The sequence below is a fragment of the Osmia bicornis genome, chromosome 5, assembly GCF_907164935.1.
Source record: "Osmia bicornis bicornis chromosome 5, iOsmBic2.1, whole genome shotgun sequence".
Taxonomy (NCBI): Eukaryota; Metazoa; Arthropoda; class Insecta; order Hymenoptera; family Megachilidae; genus Osmia; species Osmia bicornis.
In genome coordinates this window covers 1,631,828-1,653,933 of record NC_060220.1, presented here as the reverse complement: position 1 = coordinate 1,653,933, position 22,106 = coordinate 1,631,828, and the positions used below count along the sequence as shown (strand labels likewise).

At 35.2% G+C, this 22,106-nt stretch overlaps 3 protein-coding genes across 7 annotated transcripts; 1 reads left to right on the top strand and 2 right to left on the bottom strand.

The window, feature by feature from the left end:
- Positions 1–1,787: 1,787 nt before the first annotated feature.
- On the bottom strand, positions 1,788–4,776 carry LOC114871061 (zinc finger and SCAN domain-containing protein 10-like). 2 transcript variants are annotated; one of them, XM_046285996.1, is made up of 3 exons: positions 3,958–4,776; positions 3,153–3,592; positions 1,788–3,072 (listed from the first exon to the last, which is right to left on the bottom strand). In XM_046285996.1, exons 2-3 carry the CDS (start codon positions 3,553–3,555, stop codon positions 2,612–2,614), a joined length of 864 nt encoding a protein of 287 aa, XP_046141952.1. In that variant the 5' UTR covers positions 3,556–3,592; positions 3,958–4,776; the 3' UTR covers positions 1,788–2,611. The 2 variants fall into 2 exon arrangements, with proteins under 2 accessions (XP_046141952.1, XP_029032320.1); XM_029176487.2 differs by having other exon boundaries at positions 3,947–4,773.
- A 2,385-nt stretch (positions 4,777–7,161) lies between these two features.
- LOC123987828 lies at positions 7,162–16,428 on the bottom strand. Of its 4 annotated transcripts, XM_046285969.1 has the most exons (3): positions 14,004–14,139; positions 7,487–7,610; positions 7,162–7,364 (listed from the first exon to the last, which is right to left on the bottom strand). In XM_046285969.1, the coding sequence occupies exons 1-3, from the start codon at positions 14,011–14,013 to the stop codon at positions 7,169–7,171; spliced, it is 330 nt and encodes a 109-aa protein (XP_046141925.1). In that variant the 5' UTR covers positions 14,014–14,139; the 3' UTR covers positions 7,162–7,168. The 4 variants fall into 4 exon arrangements, 1 of the variants encoding a protein (XP_046141925.1); XR_006829450.1 differs by lacking the exon at positions 14,004–14,139 and adding an exon at positions 16,318–16,428 and having other exon boundaries at positions 7,162–7,610; XR_006829449.1 differs by lacking the exon at positions 14,004–14,139 and adding an exon at positions 14,807–14,976 and having other exon boundaries at positions 7,162–7,610.
- A 913-nt stretch (positions 16,429–17,341) lies between these two features.
- LOC114871202 (actin-5C) lies at positions 17,342–21,813 on the top strand. The gene is given in 4 exon segments (XM_029176820.2): positions 17,342–17,469; positions 19,749–20,558; positions 20,560–20,866; positions 20,868–21,813. Coding segments are annotated over 3 exon segments (1,128 nt in total). The 5' UTR covers positions 17,342–17,469; positions 19,749–19,767; the 3' UTR covers positions 20,898–21,813.
- The last annotated feature ends 293 nt before the right edge of the window (positions 21,814–22,106 follow it).

Genomic DNA, 22,106 nt, shown 5'->3' with positions numbered 1-22,106 from the left:
GACGGTAATTTTTTAATAGACTAGTCAAACTTTGAATGGATAAATATTTTATATAAAAACTGCAGAACGCTTTGAATAGAAATTGTTTTAGAAAATTATTGGCGACTTCGGTAGCGGTGTCCTTGAAAAACGTTGCTTTTGAATTTGAACGAACAGACGCTGCCGCAACTGCAGTCGAAGCGATAAATGAAAATTATTTTACAGAGTTTGATGAAACAATATATACTTCCCTTACCATAAAATAGTACGATAAGAGAACGGTTAGAATCTAAGCATTCCTGGTTGTGGATTTTCCGGACATCCGATAGATAATAAAAGGGAGAGAAACAATGGAATAATAGTCATTTGCAGACGCATGTTACTCAGCGTACAGGAGACGAGTCTTTGATTCATGGTTAACTCTTTCGTTTCGTTTGCTCCCTCATGGAAACGTTTGTACCACAGTCTTCCAGGGTACAAAAGAAAAGAATAAAATATACCATTTGTTTGTCGTATGTAAATCAAAAAGAGAAAACAGACGAGAAGAAAGGGGATGAGAAGAAAATTAAGGTGAAACAAGAAAGAAAGATAGAGAGAGAGAGAGAGAAGAAAAAAGTAATAAGAGAAATTGTGGATAATTATGCGAACCCTTTGATGATCTCAGCGTTTTATTTTTGTATAGAGTGCATGAAACGTGTAATCTTCGAGAACGTAAGACGAGGAAATTAATACGGTTTGAAGAAAAAAAAAAAAAAGAGCAAGACTTACACAGTGGTAGTTGAGAAACAAGAAACGTATAAAAGAGAAATGTAGGTATAAATACAGACAGACGAATTTAGGTTGCAAGAATAGAAGTTTAAAGTTTGTAAACATTTTTTCGAACATTTCCCAGTGCTGCTTTATGTAATACTCTATATATAAAACTTGTATGAAAAGTCATCTGAGAAAATTATCTTTTGACTTTCATTATTTATCGTGTCTTCCTACCATCCCTCGTCGTATTCAACAATGATACACTACAGTTTTATTTGAACTAATTTCTAGCTTCGTGTAATGCAGATTCATTAATTGGTACAATTAATAAAAAAAATATCGAGTCGTTTTTTTTCTTTAACCATATTTTATATTTGTGTACAATTATATACACTTTGGAAGCATTATGTAATAAAGCCAATACATTTTCGGTTGTCCTTAATAAATATAAATGATGTATCCGACTTAACAACGTTTCAAATGTAAATACACGTGTAATGGAATATTTATCTGTATCAAGTATCTTAAAAAGATACATCATTAAAACAACGAATTCTTTATGGCAAGTTCTCCGATTTCTTTTACCACGAAGAATCGGTAGTTTTCAAACCGTATGTACAATCTTGTTGAAACAATTTGTATGTACATTTACAACAATGTATAATATTCGTTACACGTGTATTTACATTTATCTATGAGGTACGTACAAGCAATAACACGTATACGTACACTGGCATATGCACAATATAAACTATAATTGTTAAATTATTAGTTAACATAAGTTTCGAGGAACACTGCAAAGATTAGTCAAAGGAACTATCTTATTTAAAGGAACTTTATCTTTCAAATTGGACCAAGTTTTATAAGTCTTGTTTAGAATTGTGTACGTATAATTTTAATATTAATAAGAAAATAATTAAATAACAAAAAAAAAGTAATAAATAACACATACATTAAATAATACACAACGTTTAGATTTTTATAATCTTTTTTAAGTTTTATAATCTTGTGAGTTTGCAATGTTCCTTTCTTTTATTAAAACTAAGACGCGTATCTCACTGGTTACAAACTATATTTAGCGTTAGTTTTGTATTATTTCTTTCATAATTACATGAAAATGTAAATACGTTATAGTGTTATTTTAGGCACATCATCCAAGGGGTTGACACTGTTATCTGAAGAGAAAGCAAAATCATGTTTACTCACTTTCTTTCACCTATCGTATGTAATAAATACGCATTTAAATATTTTGAGCATAACAGAAATTAGTTGTGCACTGCACGTTAAAGTATTTATATCACATTTATCTGACAAGAGAAAATATCTCAAAATTAGTCTTCTTCAAAGGACTAGTTTAATTTAGAATATCTATAGATTTACATACCTAATCAAGATACTGATGAAATTTAAAAACAATAATTACTTCATAATCACCATACGTTATATATCTTCCACAATGTAAAGCCTAGAGAAAAAAATTCAACAGTACTAGGCTTACACTTAACTATAATTTATATAAAAGCACGAATAATTTATATAAATACTTTTTAAATAAAACCGTTAAAAATTTTTATATATTTAATATTTTCAAAGAACTGTACTTAACAGGTATTCATATTTTAAGAATATTGTGCATATTTCAAGCATGTTACAATGAAAAAAGAAAAACAGAATGTACGGAAATATCTTAGAGCCGATCTTTGAATATATCTGAAAGTAGTATCTTTAGATTAATAATAGATAACTAGGAAATTTAGAACTGTTAACAACTACTCTATTTATAATCGTGAAAGTGTTTTTCAATAACGCTCGCTGCATCGATCGCTTAAATTGTCTAAATTATAAAACAACTTTGCTTTACGATTAAAGTAAAATTATATTAAGTTCGCAAAATAGAAAACGGAGGTGGTCCGGTTTGCCTCATTATCATCGCAAAATTACTCAATCCTTCTTCACCGTTATTCTGACTGGTACTCTGTGAACCGCTTTGAACTTTACTTCTACTACTGTTATGACTTTGCAAATGTTTCTTTAGGTGATCTTTCCTATAAAATGCTTTCCCACATTCTGTACAAACTTGATTTTTGCTACCCGAATGAATAATCATATGACGAGCGAGATGTTCGTTTCGTTTAAATGCTTTACAACACATGTTACACTGATAAGGTCTGTTCTTATTGTGTCCCTGTTTGTGACGATCTAAATGTTCTTTCCGTTTCAAACTCGCACCACAAATATCACATATGTGAGGTCGTTGCCTGTGATCCTCGACATGTTCGTGTAACGCTTCTTGATCTTCAAATCTGTACGCACATTCTGGGCACTGATAAATTAACAATCCTTAAACATTTATAATAACTGCTTTAAGACACGCAAGTACATTCGACAAATTATTAATAAATAGTATTTATATATTTTACCATTGATATGTTGCGGTTCAACCTCAAATTCAATCTTAGGCCGAATCTCTTGATACTTGTGAGTTGAATTATTAATATTTTCTTCGTACTTGGATACATAAGGTAACCCCAATGTACTAGAACATCGTGCTAGATACTCAGAGGTAAGTCTAAAGTCTATTTGAAGAGGATCAGTCATGGTTGCTGCATCTACTTTTTGAATAGTCTGTGTACCAGAGGACTGATGAGATATTTGCGTGCAAGTTTCTTTATTCCCATAATTGTTCTCGTTTCTATTTTCATCCGTTTGTTGAACATGTTGTGCAGAATGCCCAGAATATGTATATCCGGTCATGTTAGGCTGGTCTTGTTGATGGCTATGCATCTCTGATGAATATTTTACATTACGTGGATCATATGCCATTTCTGATAGCAACAATAGAAGCTTTCTTAGCAGTTACCTGTAACCATTAGAATATAGTATAAGTAACAATTTACAATAATTGAAATTACAAAAAAGTAATCCATCTTTTGTGTAAAAGAGCTGAAATAAAATATTTTGTTCTTTCCTCTTTCTTAAACAGATATTAAAAAAATAATAAAATACCTATCAATACAATTGTGAAGGTTAATTCTGAGAAATTTGAACAAGAAAGTAGTATAAATTCGACGCAAATGAAAAATTTTATTAATTAAATCAAGAGAGGTATCAGTTTATTATTAAATATGCTTTGAAATTATCTTAAAATGTATTATTTTAAATAAAGAAAAAAAATCGTTCAATAATATTATATTCGGGAATTAAATATACATACTTGTTACATACAGGAAAGGCTATCAAATTAATATATCGTTGGTCACTGTTTGTTTGTATTAAGCTTGGCCATCTTTACACATCAGCTGCTACACAAATTCTAGATCTTCCGAATAACCAACTAGTCGTTTTATAAAAATACATTCTTTGATGACACGTAATTAAGAAAACTTTTAAATGTCATAAGAAACATTACGATATATATTGTAATAAATGATTGACTCTTTAATCTGGATTAATACTGTACTGTTCGGTACGATTTCGCTTCGCAATGCGCAACGGTATGATCACAATAGAAAACCTGCACTGCATTTAAAAGAAGCGGATATGTAAGGCATTCGAAAAAAAACACTATTTCTTGTAACATTTTATGCTTCATACAAGTTAGGAAATAATGATTTTTGAATGATGTGTTAAATGATTTAAATTTTCTTGTTACAATTGCGATACATTTATTTTTTTGCCAAAGCCATTACCAGCATTACAAATTATGTACATGTTAATTTTATTATTTTCGTTGGATTTTTAAAAGAAACTTAATAAGTTTGGCGATAATTGATAAGTACCCATTCCTCGACGGTAATAATAGATTTATATATATGTATGTAAATTGTTCGTCAAAAAGAAGTTACTAATGATTTTTTCTTCCGCTATCAATTTTTAAAAATTTGACAACGTCGTCTAGCGAATCGGATCTTCTCGCATGATTTTATGACATAAAAGTACTGTAAACTGGCACTTATTGTATATCAATTTAAAGTTTAAACCTTAATGAAGATAATTATGTATGCGCTTCGTTAATATTCTAAATAAAAAATGGCTGAATGCCAATTACAGTAAACAATGACTATAAGTGGCAATTTACAGTCTCTTTCATAAATATTTTAAACATCTGTGATTGTAAATTGAAGAATTTCTTTGCAGTTTATTTATTTATTTAATACTTCAAATTTGTAAATCGCCGCTCTTTTACAATAAATCCGCATCGGTAATGATATTGTCTCCTTTTTTTAAAGTTTAGATTGTAAATTAAAGTGTTGTAATGTTTTAATTTGTGTTAAAAACATGAGTTTTTATAAAATAATTAAGTTAATAAAGTGATAAAGTTAATTTTGCATTTAAATCGTCTATAAAAGTCATAGACATATAAGAATAGGCCAACCCAAAGAATATGACTATAAAATACGTTGACGTTTATCGTAAAGAAACAATAACTTTATGTACTATGTATAAGTATTAGAGATATTTATTCATTAAGTGTTAGTATTCATTATTTATAAAAATCATTGAAGATTTGATTTTTCATATTTTCTTATTTTAATATTGGCATTTTAGGATGAGGATTTTTCAGGCGCATGTGTATTCAGTAAAAGTAGACCTAAAAATCGACCGTGGCGCCATCTATACGAAAACGGCGGAAACTACTCGTCGAATAGTTTCCGCAGTTTCCCGATAGATGGCGCCACTGTCGCCTCCGGCGGCGGTCAGTAATACTCTAGAGAAAAGGGTATTACCGACGGCTACGGAGCGACACTAGCGCCATCTATCGGGAAACTGCGGAAACTATTCGGCAAGTAGTTTCCGTCACTTTTGTATAGATGGCGCCACCGTCGATTTTAGGTCTACTTTTATAGACAATTTAATTTTTGCATTAAAATCGTAATTAACGTTTTATTTTGTAAACCAATCGTACATTCTTGCTTCTGCGACACCCAAACATATTGACATGCCCCAGCGTAAAACAGATTATTATATTCTTCGCCTTTTTCCTGATAATTTTAGCGAGCATGTAGTGTCAGGTTATTACTCTGGATGAGTCGCTCTAATTGCACCGTGATACGCACGTTGACGAGCATAATTAATTTCAATAGATTTTCCAATCCGTGTTTAGAGGAAAAGAATTATAAAATGGTATACTATTATTGGGAAACAACGAACATAAGCTGTCTGCTTTTTTATCAAAGAAAATTCACTGCCATTGGCCATGATATTCGTCCCTTCACGTGTTCTCTTCAACATAACCTGAACATTAGTTGCCTGAAAAATGTTTATCTATAATAGGATGCTGGCATCCGTGGGATAACGAATGTCTTTACCACAGGAAAGGGAAACGTCTGCCTTGTCATTTTTTCCTGTTTGTTCAGTCAAAAAAATTTTGTTCTTTATGGTTTCACCATGGAAATTAATATTTCTAATAAGATGTACATACATATATTAAAATACTAGCTACTCAGTTATAAAAATATTAAGAATCATGGCAATTAATATGTTAATAATCTATAATTATTTTCCTCTTAATCAGCATTGAAACGTGCTATAAGCGATGGCCCAATAATTCTAGCTAATTCTTGCTACTTTCTCACTTATAGGAATCTTAAAATTATATATCGAAGCGATTTCCAAAATTTCTTAGTCATCGATCGATCAGAACACACTTTCTAAAAAAGGATGGTTGATGAACATTCCAAATTGATATTTAGACTTAGCCAAACTTCCTCTTGGCATGATTAATCATTAATGTTTGTATGATTTTAACGACGGTAGATTTAGCCTACTTTCTGTTATTATCGTCGCCTTAACGGCATACATCTATTAATATAAATCTTGTAACATTCGATATATACGTATACACGTGTGATATGTCTGCGAAAAGATGTTCAACGCACACACACACGCACACGTGAAACTGCATCGAATATGTATACACGATGGCCTTGATTCCTAAGGCCGTGAAAAGATCCCGCCGTCGGGTCAATTAAACCAAGCCACGAAGTCATTGACTTTGTGTGCACGGCCAATTTCTCTTCGATAGCGCGAGGTATAGGGAGCTCCAAAAAGTTTTTTCAACCTTCTATTTATCCTAATTGTTATAATATTAAATGTTGAAAATGATATTCTCTATTTACCCTGGGAGGGGCTCAATTTCCTCGTATCTTGTTGACGTGTAGTCTGGAGTTTAACGAATAAATATGCCAAATAATCTGAAATCTTACTCACGTGCTGAGCAATCGTTTTCATTTGTACACATATCCATATAAGGAATTGGACATTTTTAAGTTTATCGTGTTGTTGCAACGTAAGCTTGGCCGTGTAATAAAACGTGATCGAAATATGAATAGGATTTATCATCAATAAATATAATATTTTATAAAAGATCAAATTAATAAGAAATTTTATTATTAAACATGAGATACAAAATAATTAAACAGTAAAGGTAACAGTTTTATTGGATATACATATAGAAGGGCAAGTGGTTGTGGGTGCAGGATGAGTAATCGTTAAGCCCTCTCCTCGCATTGTCCAATGGATGAAAATCAATGGCATCCCTAGGCTTAAATTGCACTAAGTAAGTTGTTGAGTTAGGTCGACGCACGTGATCCATGGTGTTCCCTAGACTCGCGTGACACACGTTCGTCGAGCTATGAAGGAAAAAGGCGAGGGTGAATATGCACGGTGTTCTCGTCACTTTCAATGCCACGTTGCAACGCGACGGTGGTGTCCCCGCCCGTCTTATGGGTTCTCTCTATGGGGTGACTCATACCAGCTCCCTCCCTGTCTGGGCGTGGTGGCCGCTGCAGAGGTTCCTAATCGATCTCTCCCATGGCCATGAAACACCATAGGACCAAACAACTCGCCAAGGTGGTCCTCATAACAGTAGGGGCCTCCTGTAACAAGATACATGCATGTCCTAAAAATGCTACCAATAAAATCAGCTCAAAGAAAACTTAGTTCAAAGTAGTTCAATTTCTGAAATAGAAGAATATTCTCTGCCCTTTCAAGCTGTACTTTACAAAATTAAACAAAATTATGCAATGAAGTATTAATGATTGGTATACGGAAATAGCTGTACTGAAATAAATAAAATATCGTTCAATATCCAGGAAGTAATAAACTTAATGGTGGAGATATGGTACGAGTATTATCTGTTCGAAGTAATCTTTAAATGAATCACACGCGTTTCCTTATGTAGTAACATATGTAAGTTAGGTTCAATACACCTTGGAGGTTATATGTATTTCTAATCAAAATATGTAAAATGCAATATTGCAAATCATGCTAACATAATGCAAAAAATTCCATTAAACAAAAAAGTTAGAATATAACGGAAATTGTCGATGGTAGATTTCTAAAATATTCTGCTGCGATGAAATGTGTAGTTCCTTGGAGAACTAATACAAGTGTTGCAATATAAATAAGCTAATGTGACTTAGGAATGCAAGTTGCAGCGGTTATCATTCAACGAACACTCTCGAAGAAATCTTCTAAACACATTATGTACATATAATATACAGTTTCACATTTGAGTATCCCCTGCAAAGGACGAGGATGATTCATAGGGGACTTCGTCAAGAATTCCTTCTACATGACCAGTTGTGTCTTCTACAGTCTCATTAATTTTCTATAACCTTTCCTTAATCCTTTACAGACAGAGTTAAATCAAATAATATTTATTCTCTTTGAACGATGTCCTTTTAGGTTAGTTTAGGCTTCACATTTCTAATACTACAGGTTGATTCACTGTAATGCAAATGTAATTCTTTTAAAAATAGACCAACAGATTTGTGAGGAATCTGGGTATTCGAGTGCCGGTATAAATAACGGGTCGACAGGTGTCGCGAAGAAAGCAGGTTCTCTTTTACCGATTCACGCACAGTCCTCTTTTAAATCAGCACTGTATTTGTAATTCATCGACAGATTTCAACCATAGAATGTATCTAGGACCTCGAACAGTATACGAAATTTTCTTAAACTTTACTTTAAAAAGAATCGTTCGAGCGTTAAGAAATTAAATTACAGGAGATAAATTTTTTTCATTTAAAAGATAAGAGATAAGAGATGACATTATTTATATTTATAGAATGATCTGATTAAGAGAATTTAAGGAGAACTGGGTTAACGTTTTTTTCTTTTATGAAAATGTGTCAATTGATGTTTCATATTATATAATGTAAATGAAGTAACAAAGCCATATTTTAATAATTTATTTATTCAATCTGAGGCAATTATTTTATATTTTTCTGTCTTAAATGCCGGAGGTTACTTAGGATGCGAAGGAAAGGTTCATTTTGTGGTACGTCCCTGGATGCTGTCCCTCAAGACCCGTTTCCGTGCTCCCTCAACGTAGCCCCAAGCGATACACGGGGTCCCATTCCGCGCAGAAGTGCAATGTACCCGATAATTCGAGTGTCGGAGATACGCGCATACTTCAGGAACACAGAAAGTTTATACGAGAATACTAACTAAAATATTAACCAAAATTTAACGCTACAATATTGAGTGGGTGTAAAATTTCTGTCGTTTTCGGCGTTACCTGTTAATACCTTTGTTTTATTAAACGAATCGTCACAGACAATATATCCAACCTACAGAATCTACAGTTGGCCAATAGTACTGTTATAAGTTCGAAATTTCTAGATTCATATAAATTCTACCTAATTCCGGTACATTGCACAACTGTTACGACGCATTAAATTAGTAATTTAATTTCATCTTTATACTCTAATAAAAAGTTTTTAAATAATACCGTTGATAGACTAATAATATAATTTAAAAAGGTAATGCGTTAAAAATAATGTAATCTTTTGAAAAACCACTTCCGACGTATAATTACATTTGAGATTCTAAACTGTGAGAAATTAATTTTACCGACAGGGGCGTTACACAGAATCGCAAGTGATTAATTATGATATATACATCCCTTCTCACACCATGGGATACGGAAAGGCTCGAGTATGTTCCCATACGATTTCTTCTACCTTCTTTTCAGGGCCCTCTCAAGCATAACCTCTAAATTCTAAATGGATTTGAACTTGAAAAAAAATAGAGCTAAATGCACACATTCGTATACGGCTACATCCGGAGTAAAATAAGGAAAACTATTCGACTAATTTTGGATTTCTAAATATTTAAAGCAGTTAAATTTAATTATATCTACTCGGCTATTATTTTCCATTCGTACTTTTTTATCATACAATGCAAGGTACTTTTACCTATTCCAATATTCAGAGCCTTTTCATTCTCATGTTTGCTCTAAATAGTGACCAGATAGTGTAATTAATTTTTTGCAGAGACGTGATGCAGTTCTACCCTTCGTTCCAGCTAATGATTCATAGTGTACCGTATATGCGTTCTACCGTAAGTATATCGACCCCTCGCATCTGCTGCGTTCGATATGTGGGGCGAGCTATCGACAAGGACCGTATTGCGGATCGTATATCGAACTCGAGTTTCTATTCTCGTAACTCGCACCTTACAAACAGCCATCTAACTGCGAGTGTTTTATATATAAAAAAAAAAAGTGTTTCTTAATGATTATGTGTCATTCCTAATTAGCGTATACGCATCTATGTTCAAAGGAGGAGCTTCGAAACGTGTCTACACGTGTAATTGCAAGGTATATTTATCATGATGTTCTAAGATAAACCATTCAATGGGAAGTTTTGAACTGTAGCCAACTTCAATCATTTTATTTTATCCCCTGAATGCAGGGCTTGATGACTCAACTTGTTAAACGCATTCCGAGTAGATAGCAAAGTAGGTGTGTCCCGTTGAAAGGAATATAATTTCTGAATAATAATAAAAACGGAATTTCAAGGAATTTGAGTAATTTTGTTTAATAATCTGTTTATGGTATAGGGTCTTAAAATTTCCAGATACGATCCTACTCCCTTTCTTCTCTGTCTGCGACTCCCTCGTCCCACTGGAGAAGGATTATGGCCCTGTGCAGTATCCAGCCATTCAGCCGGTAGTTTTTGCCTGTCGACTTAACGAACCTACCATTCCGTTCCAGTTTCATTCAACCCAAGTTTTTGCTTCAACGACAATCGTTCGAATTACGAGACCATTTAGGATGAATGAAAGATGCACCGAGTGTGTACCACTCTTCAAACGAAATTATCAAACAACTGATTTTGAAACATAGAAAATCTAATATTTTATAAAAATATTACAAAACAGCGCTTAAATAATTTTCTGATCTAAAAAGCTATTTATATAAAAATACTATAAAATATTTTCGCCTCGTTGAATATATAAAACTTTAATGTTCTTCCTGTGTGAATCAAAATGCATAAAAGACGAGAAGGTCCTCGAGGTATCTTGTCCTTCGACGAAGCTGAAGAGTCAATCGGTTCTGTCTACCTGACGAAGCGGAAATGGCTATTTATAACCACGAATGCTTCTTGAATTCTTATGCACTTTGTGAAAAGGGCCAGATGGAAATGCCTCGCATTCACGATGGCTGTAGCTTTCCATTCGTATTCGTGTTAATGCTAATTTAATTAACATTTGTGTTAAGGATATTAAAAATGAAATAGTATAAAATTGATGGAAAATACAATTTGTTAATGAAAACACGTTTGAGTGGAAGGAACCGACCTACATGTTACCAACAACTGGTTACGCTAATAAAGAACTCTCAAATGTTTAGGGTGAGTTAATTGTAATCAAGTGTAACGCGTGGAAGCGCCTCTTCCGATTAAATTGAACATCCTGGGAGTGACATACATAATAAATAACATCATGAAAATAGTCTTGAAGATTCTATATCTATTTTCGCAACGACGATTCGAGTTTGAAATGAAATAGCGTTTAGCTAGTTTCAGAAAAAATGAACCTTCAACGTCTATACGAAATTGTAGGTCGTCGCATCGTGGCATTTAATATTTCCGTGAATGGTAAACGATCAGTCGTAGGGATCTCATCCAGCTAGACAGATAAGGCAAGACCTTGCTTTCCTGAACAAGGACACCGGTCGTCTTACCATCTAGACAACATACCGTTCTAGCCAGTACAGCCGTTCCACTTTCATATGCAACGAGAACGGTGCACTTGGCCTAAAACGTAAGTGCCTCGTGTGTAACCAACACTCGCAGATGTGAAAACTATGGCAAATGTAAATTCATCGGATAGTTTCTTTCCATTGGTAGCTTTCTTCCGAAGGATTGCACTTCCACGCGAATCACTCCGGTAGGAGGACAATGCGATTGTGAGAATGGAAATCCAGAACGATACTAATGGAATATGGGATTATATTAATAAAAAAAAACTCAGCCAATTCTTTTGAAATATTTCATTTTGAAAGCTTGGAAGAAACGTCTTTACTTCCCTGCGAATGGACAAAATTGGTGCCAATTTTCAGAAAGAAAAATAATGGTCCCGGGTCTCTAAAGACCCATCGACTTTGGTGACAGAGCCCTTTTGTTTAGAGGGCAGTGCCTCTCAAGAGATTCATATTTGCACAAACTAAATAATATTACTCCAATTCCTAGAAAAGTACCAAGTTATTTTCCCAATTCCCAAACCGTGGTACATGGAATTGCAGAATATTTTATAGAGATTGATAATTCAACGTGCCCGATGGAAACCACGAGTTAGCTCTGGTAAAAAGAGTTACTAGCTCAGAAGTTTGCAGACTGGTTATTTCTCACGTCATAGCCGAGCGTATACATTTCTCAAAAGGAAAGAAATTGAGATCAGAAGTCGACCATCGTTTCACCGCAAAACTCGACACCAATAGTACGGAGGAAGAGCTGGAATAAATTCAACGTGGCAAAGAGTAAATGAACTCTGAATGGAAAAAAAGTACCATTGCAATCTGTGAATATAATTTTAATTAAAAAATTATAAATATAAGAAACGAATGGTAATAATGAAAAATAACGTTTACAGTATCGCTGACGATCAACCATCAAGTGGTTAATGATATTACGTTTTATGCGATGATTACTACTAGGAAAATTTTCCTTTATAATTATGACACGATACAATCTTATCTTCTTAATCCACGCACAAAGAAGTTATGAATCTAATAAGTACATAGTTCACTTGAAATCATTAATTTCGAATACTAATAATCTGTATTTCGAAATTGCTTGAAATTGCAAATGTCAACATCAAATTTCTTGGAACAATTTCTGAAATCATTCCGATAAATAGAATCAGAAGAAATCGGACATTCGTTTTATGATAAAGAATGAAATTTCTGAAAACGTGAAACATTGGAATTGCCATGCATTGAAGTCTTGTAAGCAGCTCGCCTGGCTATTTGAATAAGCGGAAGGACGAAATGATCGTTTTTGGTAATCCTAACGATCCATGGCCGTGTTCCAAATCCTTGATTTCCTGTGAACGCAACGCATAACCGTGGAAGAAAACGGAGTCAAGAACACAAGTAACCAGGTACGTGTACGGACACGTAGTTTTACCGGTTGTCTACCTGTTCTGGGTCAGTTGCGTGTGCAAGGTCAAATCCGAAGAATTTCCAGCGTCATTCGTCAGAGCTGAAGACCGCGAATCTTGTTGCTGGAATACTCGTCATTTTTACCTCCGATTCGTTGAATCACTTCAACAACTACAGGAGACTCATTTTTATTATAATACTCCAAGCAGAAAAGATTTATCGTTTTGTAATAAATTTCATTTGATAAGTAGGAATTAAATTGTTAAATACTGTAGCGCCTCAATCGTGCGGTACTTAAGAATTATCTTATCGATATCATCTGATAATATCGTTAGACAAGGAATTTGTTACGTACCACTTCTGCAGACGTAGGTGTTTTCTGATTATTTCCTACTCTGCTGCTATTTTACCATAAAAGGAATCGAGACCTGGTTCAAAGAGATTTATAAAATTTTTTATAGATTATAAAACAATTATAACGTATTGAAGCTCTAATCATTAAGAATTAATTGGAATTAATTAGAATTAATTAAGAAGGAATAGTTAATTTTCAAATTTCAATAATCGTTTAAAATAATATTTTTCTATTATTTTCTTTTAATTATTTAAACATGTGTAATTTGCGGCCCCGGTCACCGGAGACCCCCATTCAACCCTTTAACGAGAAGGAATTTTATTTCGCCAATTGATATCAGAAGAATGAAAAACAGATGAATAAGATATGAACACACGCGCCTAATCAAATGAATTTGTCATACGTATGAGTAGGCAATTATCAGTACCGAGAAGTTTTGGTACGAACGGTTTATTGAGTAACCAGTGAATGAATAACGTATTTTAATGAACCGTTGGATGTTTTCCAAGAGTATGCTGGTACCTTGAATCATCAACGAATTCTCAGTGAGAATTTTATTTGGATAGAAACAACAAGTCCACAGTCTGGCTATCGTCGTTCTCTTTATCGTCAGCTGCTGAGGAGGACGTCACAGCCATAAGTCAACACTAAATATAGTGATCGCGTATTCCACTCTGGCCGGATTCCATGCATGCTTTCCACTCGTCAACGAGGATCATGACTGGAAATGAATCGTGGAAAGTTACCTATCGGCTAAGAGTAATTGCTGATCATAAAATATGAATGATATTAACGAAAGGGGTCGGTTGGATCCAATTAGGTTAACGAAACGTATTTATTATAAATTTACAAGAATAATACGAATTTCAGATTCGTAATTCTTTATGGTTTACCTTAGAAGGAGTTAAAGAACGGAGATAAGACTACTTATGGGAAATAGTTTACCTCCCTCTTGGCGAAGAATTCAAGTAGCATGCATGAACAGCCACTTGGTTGAATGTACCTTGAGGAGAGCCAGGAGTACCTTTCAGGGACTCTCTTTTGTTCTCACCAAGGGAAAGTAAAGAAGTACGTGTAATATACGGATCAAAGGAAATTAGAGTACCATTTGAGTACCTGTAATGTCTATTCTCTTCATTTAACAATAATAATTTTATGAATCAATTGTTCAATCTTTTTTACCAGTTGAAAAATGGAAAAATAGCATAGATCGTTGACCTCGTTTAGACGATTAACGATAGTTTCAATCCCCGGACCGAATGCAGCCGAGTAGTCCGATGAGAAAGAACTTTAAGCACTCTTCTGGGTGGGTGCGTTGAACTTACCGTCGCATTCCGTATTGATTTCGGTGGCACTGCGCGACTGGAGCCAGACGTTACCTACGGGGCACGTGTCCGCGTAGGGCAGACACGCCCAATACGAAATTTTCGAAGTTAATCTAATCGAACGATCGAGAGAAGGCTAAATATATAATATGACGGTGTGTTCTCGATGCTAGATGCACCATTTTCACTTAAAAACGAGCGATGACTAAAACGTAGACATAATCGGTTAATCGTTATGCCAATGGCACAGCCAGAGCCTTACGCAAGGCCTCGAAGACCTTGAATGGGACCTTATTTGGTAAGCAAGGTCGAGGCTTTGCAGACCATTGGGTTTTCAGGCCGCCCACAATATACGTGGATTTAATTCTTCCTATTGCGGACTTGCCGCGATAATTCAGTTCTTCGTCAAAAGTAAATAGGTACCAGTTGGACGATACCGGCTGGAATAAGAAAGCAACACGTGTTGCCCTTTACAAACTGTTTCCTTCTATTTTTTTTTCTTGCTTACTTTCAATTTCGAGCTGATTATCTAAAAATTTTCCTTTCACGTCTGCGGGTTTTTAGAAAAGCATTATTTTTAACGCGATGATATAACGTCGATATATTAATATAATTAGCAAATACGCGCTTCTGGATTTTACTTTGTATAAGGTATCTCCTATATTCTCTTCTGCGGATAATTTATTTTGATAATTAATGATAGATTAAGAAATTGTACATATGTGTATTTAGTTAAGATATACACATGTGACAGCTACGAGGTTAGGTTAGGGTTTGAAGTAGTCCATCCGCCCATGTGATGTATCAGTGACGCGTATTTAAATTTCACACGGGCATTAAGTAGAAAGATTGCCTTTAATAGGCGCAAATAATATAGAGCAATGTATTTTCATGTAATAAAAATAAAATCAAGAATAGAATTTGGCATACACCCGTTAAAAACGGGTGCATAACCTAGCACGATTTCTTATTAGGCTCAAATGATTCATTGATTGTGTCATAGGAGCACAGTTTCATTAAATGAGCGTGACGGGTGTATTTATAAAACTGTCCTGTTTTTTTAAAACGTCCATGACGCAATACCGATCTTAAACAACAATTAGTATACATATAATCTATGTAAAATATTAATTGGAATATCCTTGCAAAGAATTCTTATATTTTTAAAAGAATATACAAATAGAAGTTTAACTTATAAATCTAAGTGACTTTCTATTTTTTTTTTATCAGATAATAGCACGATAATTTTGAAGTGAAAAATGCTATCCAGATATAAATGATGTATTACGAAAAAGCGATACGCGATTTGACTATCAGTACTTTGACGTTTTCGATACCACGTGGTTTTTCGTTCACCAAGTATGACCTAACGTAGTGACTGCACGAACACGCCTATCGATTTTGAAGCAGACACTGCACTCGCATACACTATAGCGTCTTCCGTCGGATAAACACGATCACACAACAATAGGGCCGTAGCGTAGGGCTTGTATGATATCGTATATACATACATATATGTGGTAGTCCAGTGCACCCTTATCCGCGCCCTTGAGTCTATTTTTAGCTTCTGTTTTATGAAAAAGTCAAGTGAGATGACATATACTGTACAATAAGCGATAGGACAATTGTCGGCTTTGTTTGATTATCAAGCACGCGTTCGTTTACCCATTTTTAAGGAATAACATTATTGGTATTAATATAAAAGTTTGATCGATGAATATGTATATGTATAGTAGTTGCATAGGGTGCATTGGTTTTCTAAAGCTACTAATTTGGAAACGACAATCATTTTTAAATCATTTCAGTATATAATAGAAACAATAAGAGGTTACATTATATAAGGAAGTTCTTTGTATATGAAAAAAGGAATTTTTAGTAACAGGAAATATTTTCTTTTGAAAGCATGTATGACTACATGACCGGAACATCTTAATAGAAGGTGCTTCGGTTTCCATTAAGTAAAAGAAAATGTTGACCATTCCAAAGTATGTAACAAAACTTTTTCTGAGTCATACCTACTGCCGGTATTAGTTCGCAAGCATACATACACAAAGAACAGTAATCTTCGCATATATTGATACGCACACTAGGGCATAGAGCTCTGACGGTTAGTCAGGACAGCCCTTACGCTAGTGTACGCTTCCAGAAGGCATTATGCTCCCCGTATCGTACAGTTTGAAGCGGCATTTGGAGAATCTAGCCGGCAGCCGACCAACGGACCAATCAACGAGCCGCTTTCGTTTTATGCCCATATATGGCAAGAGCTGTGAATCCGAGTAGTGGGGGAAGCCGGCGGACGAGTTCATTCCAAGAGAGGGGTGTCCGTGTTGAATGATATTATGAAATATAATTTTAACTAAAACAAATGATAATCAAATGTATTGTTCCTCGAATTTTTCATCATCGGATGAATCATATATTATAAATATGATTAAAAAACATATGGAAAATGTAGGAAATATCCAACATAATTTGAAGCATTAGCAACGTGTATGCCGACCACACCTTTGGGCGAGTCTACATGACACGGTACCGGCCACGATCTCGCTCACAGTACTCGCAACTCGCAGCTCTCGAGTCTCGCTCGTGTCGATAGTATTCTTGCGGTATCCTTTTGCCGAGCAACGATCACCTATTACCTTGGTTACTTTCTGTTCTAAAAGGTGAGTACCTGTACAGCTTGATATATTTGTGTAATATTAATATAAAACGTTTCACGTTTATCTGTCATAATTGTAACGTTGGAAAAATCGAGCACAAACGCCGGTGCACGACCAGCCATAACGGATAGGACGTTCCTATCTTTAAGTCTTCTCGACATAGCATGTTGTAGTTTGAAAAGTTCTTTTTTCCTAGTATCATTTCGAAAAAGGGGAATATACCGGAACGATCCGACAGGTTGTCGTCGCAAGTGGTTCCTGACGTACACGCACTGCAAGACAGGTGGTCGCGACACGGTCGTTTATTAATAGCTGTACTCTGTAGATGCTGCGTTACAGCACTAACCTAGGATTATGCTTGGCCGTACTACGAAATGCGGGTGTAATTCTATTTTTGGTCCGAAAATGAGAACGCTAACAAGCGTACAATTTAATACCATAGTATTTTAGAATTGAATCCTTGCGCTTATCCCGAAGTCGTGAAATTTATACTTTGTTACTTTCAAAAAATTAAATTTTTATATTTCGTATTTCCGTATAAAGTGAAAACAATTTAAACTTAACTCGCAAAGTATGCTTTATAGAAATGGTAGATACATGTAAATAATATAAATTTTTGTATTCGTTAAATATTAATATTGGAGTTAAGAAAAGTTTTTGTGTAAATTTTTTAAAGAAGAATATTTAAGTTGCGATAGGTAAGCCGATTTGGATAGACGTTAGTTCCCAATGAATGTAAAAGGAAAACTGTGAGTCTCTCTATAGCGGAAACAATTATTTAGTACTCGGATGAATAAAACAAAAATCTTGCTGACATTGAATATGATCCAAACAGAGCTTACGATATAGCGAGGGGGGAAAGCATTGGCAAGATCAGAGATGTGCGGTTCGTTCAATTTGGCGGATGCATTTACGAAGGGTGGTGAGACACACTTTGGACGGTGGAGGAGGGCGCGAGAGGGGAGGGGACAAACCCCTCCGTGGTAGAGCACTTCCATATATGGTAAAGAAAGCCAGGATTGGCTGAGGGTGTCCTGCCCTTATTGGTCGATCGGTTAGGAGTGGGGGTACCGAACAACGACTCTGTTCATATAATACACTGCAAGCCGGCTGTCAGCTACATTCTGTGTTTGGTGCTAGATCGGGCGGTCGTGCGACAGTGTCACTTCCAAATACCCGAACTCCTTGTACATAACTTTTTTTATACGAAAAGAAATAAAAAAACGTAAGTTATCAAAATTTCAGTTCAGTGATAGATCATTCCGAATACGACAGGGCCGGTTTAAAGAAAAATTCATTCGCAGTGCAATTAATTAGGGATTGTGTGTGGGCGATATATAGTTGATCGTTCGTACATCCGAACGTGGATTTCCAAATCGAGAAGTGGGTGTTGTTAGGCTTAAAAATATGCTTGTGCCATATTTAGTGTGTTTTGTGTCGCGTTTTTAAATTACAATACAATAGTGTTGGGGTCCCTGTAAAATATGGTAGAAAATTTGCTTCAGTGATGCTTTATATGTGAGCAAAGAATCTTTCAAGGAAAAGTACTGGTTTTCGTAATATCAAATATTTTTTAAATATTTTCTAAGAGTACATTTCGCTAAAGTAAAAAATTGTATTTTCGTTGAGCTTCGTTCTTGGTTTAAATAGATATTAAATTTTAAGCCCGTAGAAGTTAACGAATACATTCTTTGGAAACATGTCGGATATTGACCGTTTATGCCGGGGTAGGGCGGGGCAGGGTGCGGTTGTAGTTAACGGCAATTTGTGGAACACCTAGAAACTCTTTCGATCGTTATTTCTTCCAGAGTTTCTTCTTTTCATGTTGAGAAATACTAGTATAGAGCATATTTAACTCGGTAGTCATTAAATTCTTTGTTTTATATATTCAATTTTTCTTACCTGAATGGTAGAGTGCTACGTGTCTTACGACGCCATTTTGAAAATATTTAAAATCTTTCACAACACATGGTATTCTTTCCTTTGCCAATTTAATTATATTATAATATACTGCAAATAACAGCGAATTGGTATTTAATTAAATTTCCATGCACTTTATAAAATGGAGCCAGTAAAAATTTGCTGCTCCAAAACAGAAATATTATTTAATCAGAGAATTCCAAGTACTATGGATATATAAATTATTAAATTTTGATTATTAATAGTAATATTTTTTTAAAAATAAAGTATAAAGTCATAAATATTGAAAAAGTTGCAATTAAATTTTGCATATCGTCGATGGAAAAATGGTAATATGACTAACACTTGCGTTGTTTTTGCAGATAAATCAACAAACTAAACATGTGTGACGAAGAAGTTGCCGCACTCGTAGTTGATAATGGCTCCGGTATGTGCAAAGCCGGTTTCGCCGGTGACGATGCGCCCCGCGCCGTCTTTCCATCCATCGTTGGTAGACCACGCCACCAGGGTGTCATGGTTGGTATGGGACAGAAGGATTCCTACGTCGGTGACGAGGCTCAATCAAAGAGAGGTATTCTTACCCTGAAATACCCAATTGAACACGGAATTGTCACCAACTGGGATGACATGGAGAAGATCTGGCATCACACGTTCTACAACGAGCTGCGAGTGGCCCCGGAAGAGCATCCGGTACTTCTTACCGAGGCTCCTCTTAACCCAAAAGCTAACCGTGAAAAGATGACACAAATTATGTTCGAAACATTCAACACTCCTGCTATGTACGTCGCTATTCAGGCCGTACTTTCGCTGTACGCTTCCGGTCGTACCACTGGTATCGTATTGGACTCTGGTGACGGTGTATCGCACACTGTACCAATTTACGAAGGATACGCTTTGCCTCATGCTATCCTACGTTTGGATTTGGCTGGACGTGATTTGACCGACTACCTCATGAAGATCCTTACCGAGAGAGGATACTCCTTCACCACCACGGCCGAACGTGAAATCGTCCGTGACATCAAGGAGAAGCTATGCTACGTTGCTTTGGACTTTGAACAGGAAATGGCCACCGCTGCATCCTCATCCAGCTTGGAAAAGAGCTACGAACTTCCTGACGGTCAAGTAATTACAATTGGTAACGAGAGATTCCGTTGTCCCGAAGCTCTCTTCCAACATCCTTCTTGGTATGGAAGCCTGCGGTATCCACGAAACTACCTACAACTCCATCATGAAGTGCGACGTGGACATCCGTAAAGATCTCTACGCCAATACCGTACTATCAGGTGGTACCACCATGTATCCTGGAATCGCAGACAGAATGCAGAAAGAAATTACTTCCCTAGCACCATCAACTATGAAAATCAAGATCATCGCACCGCCTGAGAGGAAATACTCTGTATGGATCGGTGGATCTATTCTTGCATCTTTGTCTACCTTCCAGCAAATGTGGATCTCTAAACAAGAATACGACGAATCAGGAACCATCCATCGTTCACAGGAAGTGCTTCTAAGCGCATCTTTGATATTCCTCTTGCATACTATCATTCCCTGAATCCCGAGAGCGGCCTCTGTCTCTTTTTACAGGCGGACGTAACATCAACTTCCGCGAATAATTGTCCTTTTGATTGTAATTTAAGATACAGTAATGCCTTACATCCATTCATTTTCATCATATATTAAGACAACTGCTGTATCTTAAAGGTACTCTCCGAATTCCTAAACAAAACCCCCCCTTTCCTATTCCTATCAAATCCTTTGTATTATATATTCAAATAACATTTGCCTACGGTAGCATCTTAGCTAACCACCCTCACGAAGATGAACATCTTTCTTATTACGATATTTCATTCTACGATCGAAAGTAATTTGTTGTTGTGTCAAATATATTTGTCAATTTCAACATTTCATGAATTTGAGCTGAAAAACATATATTTAACCTTGGAATATCGTTCGATGCAGAAATGGATATCTCTTATCGAATATCCTAAATTCACGGAAGGTTTACAATTAATTTTTTCTGTCCTCCGATTAAATGCATTCCGCTACCTTCTTTGCTCCGCGATATTTAAGACTTTTCTGTCGGTCTTTTAAGAATTCATTCCTTGCGGAGATAGGTTCTTCAATTTATTAATCACTAATTTTCTTTCTTTTTTACTGTTACCAATCGTTGAGGGGAAAAGATGGCTCTTTCCTTAAGTTTTTTTTTTTTTTTTTTTTTTTTAATTAATAATGGGGGAGACCGCTGACCCAGAAAAGTATCCCACAAACGCTCGCTCAAACGAATGAAAAAGACACGGTTTCGACCCCGCAAGCGTAGCCAAAGTATTATAATTTATTCCCATTGTATTGTGCAAGACCATTCACGTACACATCTTAAAGACTACTTTAGACTTATGGGATTATAAAATAAAACTCTTAAAAACATTATTACTTTGACTTCTTGTGTTTTTTAAAATTACAAGTTCTCCAATACCCTTTATTGGATATCTTGTCCTTGATCTCCAATCCAATACAAAATAGTTACGCGTGCTAGATAAAAAAAAAAAAAATAATCATCAGTTCTTTCATTTAGCATGAATTCACGTAGTTTTTATACACGATGTAGCTTTTGTACCGTTCGGTGTTATTCATTATTGTAACGTAAGATTTGTGGTAAAAATTTATATTACTCTAAGAATTAGGTTTATATTTTCAGTCTAATAAAAATTATTTTCAATCAA

Coding starts and splice junctions, on each gene's coding strand:
- LOC114871061 (XM_046285996.1), bottom strand. CDS start 3,555: ATGGCATATGATCCACGTAATGTAAAATATTCATCAGAGATGCATAGC. Junction 3,073..3,152: donor TGAACCGCAACATATCAATG/GTAAAATATATA, acceptor TAAATGTTTAAG/GATTGTTAATTTATCAGTGC.
- LOC123987828 (XM_046285969.1), bottom strand. Junction 7,365..7,486: donor CCCAGACAGGGAGGGAGCTG/GTATGAGTCACC, acceptor TTTCCTTCATAG/CTCGACGAACGTGTGTCACG.